The 10,074-nt window shown below is 34.8% G+C and overlaps 2 protein-coding genes across 4 annotated transcripts; one reads left to right on the top strand and one right to left on the bottom strand.

Moving 5' to 3' along the window:
• Nucleotides 1-2,377: 2,377 nt before the first annotated feature.
• On the top strand, nt 2,378-6,186 carry Gbeta5 (guanine nucleotide-binding protein subunit beta-5). 2 transcript variants are annotated; one of them, XM_077436039.1, is made up of 10 exons: nt 2,378-2,453; nt 2,778-2,908; nt 2,983-3,119; nt 3,302-3,420; nt 3,494-3,620; nt 3,692-3,835; nt 5,163-5,303; nt 5,372-5,468; nt 5,544-5,710; nt 5,791-6,186. In XM_077436039.1, the coding sequence occupies exons 2-10, from the start codon at nt 2,785-2,787 to the stop codon at nt 5,800-5,802; spliced, it is 1,068 nt and encodes a 355-aa protein (XP_077292165.1). In that variant the 5' UTR covers nt 2,378-2,453; nt 2,778-2,784; the 3' UTR covers nt 5,803-6,186. The 2 variants fall into 2 exon arrangements, with proteins under 2 accessions (XP_077292165.1, XP_077292166.1); XM_077436040.1 differs by having other exon boundaries at nt 2,385-2,637; nt 5,791-6,135.
• A 2,086-nt stretch (nt 6,187-8,272) lies between these two features.
• LOC143915190 (uncharacterized) lies at nt 8,273-9,530 on the bottom strand. Of its 2 annotated transcripts, none has more exons than XM_077435685.1 (2): nt 9,419-9,524; nt 8,273-9,329 (listed from the first exon to the last, which is right to left on the bottom strand). In XM_077435685.1, the coding sequence occupies exon 2, from the start codon at nt 9,321-9,323 to the stop codon at nt 8,787-8,789; it is 537 nt and encodes a 178-aa protein (XP_077291811.1). In that variant the 5' UTR covers nt 9,324-9,329; nt 9,419-9,524; the 3' UTR covers nt 8,273-8,786. The 2 variants fall into 2 exon arrangements, with proteins under 2 accessions (XP_077291811.1, XP_077291812.1); XM_077435686.1 differs by having other exon boundaries at nt 8,281-9,345; nt 9,419-9,530.
• Nucleotides 9,531-10,074: the final 544 nt, after the last annotated feature.

Consider the following 10,074-nt stretch of genomic DNA (forward strand, 5'->3'; position numbering starts at 1 on the left):
AGGTGTTCTTGTGGATACGGTGTGATCGAGATTTTAGTGCCGTGCGCGAGATCATTTTGTGCGGAATAATCACCGAACCGTATAGATTTTGTCTTAAAACAGATTAATCCTGGGTTTTTGTAGATACGGCGTGCATAAAATATTGTTGCGTAGGGGTGGGTTGAGGATTCAAGTAAAAGGCCAACAGTCGTTTCACAGCATTTATTGATGATTAAGGAGATACACGTATTGCCAGTGTTCAGTCCAGAATGACCTGATATCGCCTACGTACCGCCTTATAAGGGGTAGATATCTTAGGACGTCTAATCTGTTTACCTACTGTATAGTCACGTATTCGGATATGTATTCCCACGGTATGAGAAGTGCAATCATTGTTTCATGCACTTAGCTTGTCGCTAATCCTTAAAACCACTTATACCAGTCGCACGGTATGCATTTAGTTAATCCGTTAACAGATATCCGTTACAGATAATCTTTGAACAGTCACACAGTCTCTGGGATTCTATTCGCTTAATCCGTGGCGTACGTTACAATATGGTAAATATTATTGCGTGGACGCGAAGAGGGGTTTCCAGGATCGGAGAGAAAGAAGCAGTATTGTTGTAGATGAGGTTTAAGGTATGTTCATACCTATTCAGCACGACCCGTATCCTGCAGGCGTCATGCAAGTTCGGATAGTATTGTTGCGTAGGGGTAGGTGGAGGATCCAAGTAAAAGGCCAACAGTCGTTTCACAGCATTTATTGATGATTAAGGAGATACACGCACTGGTAGTGCTCAGTCCAGAATGACATGATATCGCCTTAGTATCGCCTTATAAGGGATAGATCTCTCAGGACATCTTCGACGTCTAATTTGTTTACCTATTGTTATGGTCACGTACGGATATGTCTTCCCACAACGTTCGGTCCCACGGTACAGGTCAATTCTGAGAAAGGATTAATAACGGTCATTGTTTAGCTTATATGCATTTAGAGTCTAGATATAATCCTGGAAGTAAGTGCAAGCACTTAGTTAATCCGTTAACATATAATCCTTGAACGGTCACTGGGATTCTATTCGCTTAATCCGCGACGTACGTAACATTATTATTTGGTACATTATATATGGACGCGCATGAATGCGTAAATGTGCATGCGCGAATGGAGTATGAATACGTCCATATAATGTACCAAAGAATACTATCCGCACTTGCATGACACCTGCAGGATATGGGTCGTGCTGGATAAGTATGAACAGACCTTTATTCGTCTGCATTCGTCGGCTCTCCAGTTCTGAAAGCTTTCCAGTAGTAGTGGGTAATATTTTAGAGATAGTTCCATGGAGTTTACTCCATGCCTATCGATCTAGCGAATTATCTGGGATCCGATTCGCGGTGATGTTGTGGTGCGGGCTGGCGGCTGCTCGCATTTCCAGCTTTCCAGTTCGAGAGCGCCCAATATTTATACTCATCGGGCGCAATACACATACAGACATAAGCGAAAACCTATTGGTCGATGAGTCGCGTAATCCTATTGGCCGTTATATACGACTCCACTATACGTTGAGGCCATTTTGGCGCGAACTAGAGATCAAGTGATCAGCGCTAGTAGCTCACCTAATCTCTACGTTACAATATATAATTTTTTTGAACATGGAATTATGGAGAGGAGCTACTGCTATCGATTAATTTCATTTCTTTAATAAAATTATTTTTTTTATAAAAACGCGTATATTTTTTCTAAAAAAATATGATGCGTCCCTTTCTGTATGTTTTAGCCCTTAATGTTGTTTAATATTTTTTTATTTAATACATGTTACATATATGCTAAAATTATGAGTGTAATGGCACTTGACAATCAGCGGTAAACGGACTACTAGTCATATGTAAACCAGTCACAGGACAACCGAACGCTCTAGATCGGTCACATGTGATCATCCGTCACACTAAAACTGGTCACGAGAAAACTGGTCACACCCTAAAACTGGTCACGAGAAAACTGGTCACACCCTAAAATCGGTCACGAGAAAACTGGTTGACCGATTTTAGGGTGTAACCAGTTTTAGTGTGACGGGTGATCACGTGTGACAGATCTAGAGCGACCTGTTGTCCTGTGACCGGTTCACATTTGACTAGTAATCACCGAACCCAATCAGCGGTTCTGTAATGGTACTTGACAATCAGCCGAAAATTCGGTCCGACATGGAGAAAAATGGCGTCACTTTCCTTTTCACGAATCGGTCATTTTAAATTGATTTTTGAAATGAAAATAGCTTTGTTTTTCGTTATTTTAAAGCAATATTACAATAAATGATTTTTTTATTCCTGAAAGACCCCAAAATAGTTACAACAACATATGGTCGTAGTTGTGACTGTGATTACCAATGGTTTTGTAGGAAAAAAACACATACAACTGACAGGTGCGTCCGGTTCAGTATCGATTGCGTTTCGTTTCAGCAATCGTCCAAAATTGTGTAATTACTCTGAAATCTCTTGATTTGTTCATATTTAACACATTTAAACGAAATGGTTTGCATAGCTTCGTATTTTGTCAATGTTTGCCATTCTATCTTGTAAATAATAACTCGAATGTAATCATAACATTACATACAATTGTCAACGCATAGTATTACATTTATAGAATACATATATTTTTTTGTAAGTAAAATTATATCACTGTGAATATATTAGATGTTTCTATGCCATTTGCGCAAATGTGAATTGTCCAAATGATAATACATTTCAGCGTGTACGTGCTTTGCATATTTATATGTGTACTCTTCATTGTAACGTTACAGTCACATTATGGCGGCAGATACAGCAGTTATAGTCAACAGTCCCGGTGATACCGTCGAATCATTATTAAAAGAGGCTGAAGCTCTGAAAGTCAAGCTGGAAGATGAGCGTTTGAAGTTGAACGATGTTACATGTAAATTTTACATACTATTATTTTTTAATTTTACTTAAGACAATCTGTCATCATTGGATACAATTTATTTTCAGTGGCCACAGTTGCAGACAGACTAGAAGTTATAAGCTACATGAACATAAAACCGAGGCGCGTACTCAAGGGTCATCAAGCCAAGGTGCTCTGTTCAGATTGGTCTCCTGACAAAAGACATATTGTCTCTTCATCGCAAGTATGTAACTATTACGATTACCATCTACATACTATAAACAAGCCCTTATCTATTTATGTTCCTTGATATCTTACAATTAAAGTATGGTTGCCTTTTTGTTTCCGTATTTCATTGTAGTTATAATATTAAAACAATATTGGATTTAAATATTTTCATATTGAATATAATTTGATAATTTTCAGGATGGTAAAATGATCATATGGGACGCATTCACAACTAATAAAGAGCATGCAGTCACTATGCCTACAACGTGGGTCATGGCATGTGCTTATGCTCCATCTGGCACACTGGTCGCTTGCGGGTTCGTTAGAAGTCCATGTATCCTTAATCCAATTGCTTAAATGCATCTCTAACAGATTGAATTTAATTTTCAGAGGCTTAGATAACAAAGTGACCGTTTATCCGCTCTCTTTGGAAGAGGATGTATCTACGAAGAAGCGCACAGTCGGCACACATACGAGCTATATGTCTTGTTGCACTTTTCCAAATTCCGATCAACAGGTTATTGTTAGATCAAATGTATTGGATATGTATGTTTGGTATAAAATATATATTTAACATAACGTTTGTAGATTTTAACCGGCAGTGGTGATTCAACGTGTGCGCTGTGGGATGTGGAATCGGGGCAACTGTTGCAAAGCTTTCACGCACACGGAGCTGATGTCATGGCTTTGGATCTGGCTCCGTCTGAGACTGGAAATACATTTGTATCTGGTGTACGTTTTCATGATTATTATTGCATATCACTTCTTCGTGGCATTAAGTTTGAACTAATCGTTGTTAATCAGAGCAACTTAATCTATATACTTATTATATACATGTACATATATCAGGAAGGCCTAACAGGTAAACCCCAATGCGTCGTCCTGGCTAATTACAAACAATGCAGCATTTTTATCACATATTTTTACGAAGCCAACTGTATGGCTTAATGGTAGCGTGTATGTTTAGCACCAAGTGATCAGTGGGTTCGATCCGCCATACTGCTGGTTAGATTTGGGGGTATTTGTGACTTCAAATCGATCGTTTCTAATCAGAGTTTGCCAATTTTATCTGATCATTGTTGAAACGGTTCCTCAAAATTGGCAAAAATCATCTTTCCTGTTGTCACAAATCTTCTGTATTTATTGTGTGTATAATTTGTAAAAAATATGTACAAAAACTTAAATCCATAGATGTCTCAATAGATTAATTCTGTAATTAATTGTTATTTCGTGTTCTTCAGCTTCTAAAAATACGGTGATTTATGTAATAATAAAATGCTGCATTGTTTGTAATTAATTGTCCAGGAAGGCGCATTGGGGTCTTCCTGTCAAGCCTTCCTGGTATATATCTATGTAAAATAAATAAAATAAGTCGCTGAATTACGAGACTAAGAATTATAGAATGGTTTTTAGCCAATTTAATGGAGGAACCGTTTCAACAATGAAATCAGAAAATTGACAAACGGTGATAGGAAACGATCGATCTGGAGTTACAAATATCCAAGTCTGACAGCATTACAGATATACTCAGAATAAATGCTTTTCAATCGAGGTTAACTCACGGGATCAAACCCGGCACCTTTCGGTGCTAGGCAAAAGCCCAACCGCCGAACCTTGCTGCTGGCTAAATAATACTAACACCGATAGGCGCCGGGTTCGATTCCATGAGCTGACCTAGATTGAAAAGAATTTTTTTGATTATATCTGTAGTGCTGCTGGTCAGATCTGGATATTTGTGACTCCAGGTCGATCGTTTCCTATCAGAGTTTGCCAATTTTCTCTGATTTCATTGTTGAAACGGTTCCCGATTAAAAATTGGCTAAAAACCTTCCTACCTACTATGTCACCACTATTGGATTATGATTAATGTACAATAAAATGTATGTACAATTCATAGATGTCTCGTTAATTTGCGAGTTTTCCGTGTCTCGTAATTCAGCGACTTGTATAATAAAAATGCTGTATTGTTTGTAATTGGCCAGGAAGGCGCATTGGGGTTTACCTGTAAAGCCTTCCTGGTATAGAATGTATTAAATTTTAAATTGTTTGAACGTTGCAGAGTTGCGACAAGATGGTTTTAATTTGGGATATGCGTACTGGACACGTAGTGCAATCGTTTGAGGGACACCAATCTGATGTAAACAGTGTTAAGTTCCATCCGAGCGGAGACGCTGTGGCCACAGGATCCGACGACAGCACGGTATATACTGCTTCCAATAATCGAGATATTTCCTTTGAATCCGTATATCTAACTTTATATGTTCGCAGTGTCGGCTGTTCGATTTGCGAGCTGATAAAGAGGTCGCTGTCTATAATAAGGAGAGTATTATATTTGGAGTGAATTCTGTTGATTTTTCAGTTAGCGGTATGTCGTTTGATTTGATTGTTGTGTACTTATTGTAATATTTGTTTTTGTTTATATAATTTTTCTTATTGACAGGTCGTTTATTATTCGCTGGATATAATGACTATACGGTCAATGTTTGGGATACGCTCAAGTGTGCCCGGGTTTGTCTTTTGTACGGACACGAAAACAGGGTTTCTTGTCTTCAAGTTTCTCCCGACGGTACCGCTCTATCTACCGGTAGTTGGGACTACACCCTTAGAGTGAGTTAAATCATACTATGAAATATTTTATACTCCGTACTGTTTGTTTAAATGTTTTAATGTATTTTTTTTTTTTTTAGGTATGGGCTTAAATTTATTTACCGTGAAATATTTCGACTTGTTTGTCTTTCGTGTGATAAGTCGAAACCATAGGTTCTCTAGTCATTTTAAGGAATATGTATATTTTGAGTCTGGATCACGGATACTTGTTCATCATTTTTATTCACTTAAATCATAAACAGCACAATATAGTGATAATATGATTGAGGTAATATTTCCATATCTCGCATCCAAACAGTATTAAATATGTTTAATTATACTCATGTGAAACTAGCAATGTATACTTTTTGTGTTACCAAATAGCGAATGATATAAGTGTATGTTTTGCAGTTACTTAATTTACTAAAAAAAAACTTAATGTTACCATATTTTTTTGTATTTAGTCATTTGAACCAAATTAAAATTGTGTCATATTTTAATATGTTGCGTAGTTTAATAATCGTTCTAGAGATTTCAAGAAATTATTCAACATAAAATGCTACAAAAGTATTTTATTTGTTATTATAGTTATAACGAGATATTTATTTTGAAGTTGAACGATTATTTAATATATGTATGTATAATATTTGTTTCAAAATATATCTCTTTATGCATGTTAGATATATATATTATATTATTATGAATATAAATATATATACATATATAAAGATGTGTAAAAAATACTCTCTAAGTAAATATATATATATATACATATATGTATGTATTTGTCACAATTTACAAACAATATACATATGTATAATGCAAATGAAGAGGCTAAATTAAACATTCCTACATTTAGACATTTATGGTCCTTTTCAGCGTTGTTAATTTGTAAAAAAAAGTTATGTTGCCATATTATGTACTTTAATTCGATAAGACTAAAAGGCAATTACACTTACAAATACCAGATTTTATTTTATATTTTGCCAAAGAAAACTAAAGTCAAATTTGTAAATTTCAGTTAAATTTTGACCCTGGGAAATTTATTTTATTAATTTTCTTATGATGTCCATTAGTAATGTGATAAAATATTGAATATATACGTATATATTGCATTTTAAATATAAATATATTTTAATTTTCATATCAATTGTTCTGTTGAGGTTTTTGGTTTATGTATAGATAGTAACATACATATGTGAAGCCGTTAATTTTACTTTTAAGCACAAACATTTACAATCGTGTATTTCTTCTAAGCCATTTTTATGGGAATCATTGGAAACTTTTAAAAAACATTGTCATTTACTGCATAAAATAGTAAATGTACATATGTATTTTTTTGTTGTTTTGGAAAGACCGTATTTAATAGAAATAAAAAATATCACCAGTTTTTGACTTTTATAGGTTTAATTATTTGGAATCTCATCTCATCGATATAATCTTTCTGAAATGTGTTCAAAATTAATTACATGTTAAGTTAATTTGTTATTGATGGGTAATATTGTGTAAATTTGACAATGTACTGAAATTATTGTTTGTATGGAATTTAATAAAGTGAACAATTCGTGGATAACAACAATTTATTTTTACATTCATTCAAAACCTTATATATCCATAGCGAATCAAATGTTTTTGTTTTTTTTTTGAATTTTTTTCATAAGATAATCAACGTTTTGGACCACGCTGAAGGGGGCGCAGCCCCCATAGAGCCAAGCCGAAGGGGGCGCCGCTTCTTACAAAATAAATAAATATATTTTAAATTTTTTTTTTTTTTTATAATAAAGCTAGTACGTATATAAAAATGAAAGAGATGTTGTATGTACATGGTTCGGTGATTATTCCGAAAAAGCGATGTCGTGCACGTCACTAAAATCTCAATCACGGAACATCTGGCACCCAAAACTCCATCAATCAAAACCTCTCACGCGAAATATTGTAATAACGAGAACTCGAGTGCCAGATATTCCGTATTTTATTGCAACGATTTTCGTGCGCGCGATCGCAATGTGCGAAATAATCCGTTTTTGCATGGACAAGATTTAAAACAAAAAAAATTACAATTATCAGGAGTTCATACATGTACATTCATTCATACATGTTCATAGGAGTTCAAAGGTGAGGCCCTGTGACTAGTACTAAATGAAAACGAGCTTTTTGTCAGTATGATACCAAAATTGCATTTAACCTTTCCCTTACGGTGCTAAAAAATTACGCGTGCAGCGGTGATGTCGACTCAGTCGTTCTAGAAATTCGTGATTTTAAAGTCTGATAAATATTAATATTTAACCATTTTTCCTTCTATTCATGACTATAGTAATAGTCCGTATCTATATAAATGAATATATATGTATCAATATTGGTAATATACTGCTAAAAACGATCTAAAAAGCATGAAATTGAAGACGCGTGAACGACAATCCAAAAGGGCCGCCCATCTCCAAGTGAGGACGAACACTAGGCCCCCACTCCGCGACTCGCTGATCAGTGATCACGCCACATCCGCCAGAATTACGCGATGATTCAAAACCTATGCGTAAAAATATATTCAATTTTTTCATCAAATAAAATAAAATATGTTTATATGTACTTTTCATGTATTTATTTTCACAATAATAATTTTAATACACAAATACATAAATTGATAAAAAAAAATGAGAAGTAAACGTAAATAAAAAAAATATAAGACAATAAGAAAACGTTGAAAATTAATTGATAAATATAAGTATTCATCCTTGCTATAATACAAGTAGACAATTACAAAAATTACAAAATTCACATGAATGATAAAAATATAAATTGTATGTAAATGTAAGTAAAGAACAATAGCATGAAAAATGTACGAAAACCGAATAACAATAAAATTAAATATTTGTGTCCATTACATAACAATCAGAGCATGAAATAATTTTTTGTTCAATTCTGTGCGTTATACAAACAGGCTTTTGACAAATATGCCACAATAGCCGAGTTCTTTTTTTTTATCATTGGATAAGGGCAGAATCTACAGTTTCTCGTTTGCACTCTAGAAATGGTAGATGTATTCTCCGATATGCCTTCTTGCGGAATGTTAGTGGAATGTGCTTCTAGTGATTGTCGATCATACTGCGATATCAATAGCATCCTGTTGTTGTTTATGGAATTTTACTGTACTTTTTTTTCTCCTTACAATATTGGGCATAGCTAATTCCAAACTAAGTTCTCTAATAAATAATTTTCGTCGACTTCTGTTATTCGCCTTCCATTCTGGATATTTCTGCGCCCTTAGCAAATATGCATTTAGCGCAGCTATATCCAGCATCTCCATAAACACTCTAAAAGGCCATCTTCTTGTTGATCTTGCACAAGAATACTCACTTGTCATTTTATCGCCGGTATCTACTGCGCCTTTTGTTTTATTATAAAACATTATTATTTCCGGCTTCTTTTCTTCATGACTACTCACTTCACTGTCATGAAATTGGAATCCATGATTCGATGTATACACTTCTTCGTCTTCATTTTCACTGGCCTCTAATTCCGAATCTGTATCTTCCATATCTTCAATAAAATCTTCCGTATCAGTAAAATTATCATTTATTTCAAAATCGAGATCGCTATCATATTCCTCTTCATTCATCAAATTTCTTTCAGACATTTTTTTCTAAAATTAAAATTGTCTTTGAAAATATAAATATAATATACAATGTAGCATAGCAAATTAAAAAAAAAATAACATTAAATAATTATTACCGTATTTACTATATAATAATCAAGAAACACAAATAAAGTGCTGGTCCACACGGTACAAAAAAGCTCCGAAACGAAAAAAACAACACGCGCGCACCGAGAACGGGACACGACTGAAAGAAAAAACGTAATAACACACACTGCATTTGCGCATTATGCCCGATTCTTCGATAAAATATTTTTTTCTGTTGCGTCAGATAAATACGTGTATATTATAATAATTCTATCTAATACATTAATGTATTGCTGAGGAATACCCAAAATATGAACTCTGTATTTAGATATTCACACAATTAGAGTAAATGTCGACTATGTTTCTATCACCGGTAAGGAAAGGTTAACAAAGGTTGTGGCTATTTGCAGGTACTATATCTGCAAATTATTGGCTATTTGCAGGTACTATATCTGCGACAGGCGCCAAGCCTTCTGCGCACGCGCGTGAACTGTCACTGTCAGCGTGTTTACTGTTAAAATTTTGTTTTAAACCTCTTAAAATTTAGTTCGAACTCGTAAAGTGACGAAGAGTAAAAAATATGTAGGAATCTCGTCACCGCAATCGAAACATCTATTCCGACGAAGGATACATTTCTCACGCTCAACCATTGACGTCATCTCGAGTCGAGAAACTTCCACCCCAACAAATCAAGCGGAACGACGCG

This window comes from Arctopsyche grandis, chromosome 8, assembly GCF_051622035.1.
Source record: "Arctopsyche grandis isolate Sample6627 chromosome 8, ASM5162203v2, whole genome shotgun sequence".
NCBI lineage: Eukaryota > Metazoa > Arthropoda > Insecta > Trichoptera > Hydropsychidae > Arctopsyche > Arctopsyche grandis.

What these genes read in the sequence shown, in the direction of transcription:
- Gbeta5 (XM_077436039.1), top strand. Translation starts at nt 2,785, where the DNA reads ATGGCGGCAGATACAGCAGTTATAGTCAACAGTCCCGGTGATACCGTC. An exon ending in GAAGTTGAACGATGTTACAT is followed by an intron (nt 2,909 to 2,982) that starts GTAAATTTTACA and finishes ATTTATTTTCAG; the next exon opens with TGGCCACAGTTGCAGACAGA. An exon ending in ATATTGTCTCTTCATCGCAA is followed by an intron (nt 3,120 to 3,301) that starts GTATGTAACTAT and finishes GATAATTTTCAG; the next exon opens with GATGGTAAAATGATCATATG.
- LOC143915190 (XM_077435685.1), bottom strand. Translation starts at nt 9,323, where the DNA reads ATGTCTGAAAGAAATTTGATGAATGAAGAGGAATATGATAGCGATCTC.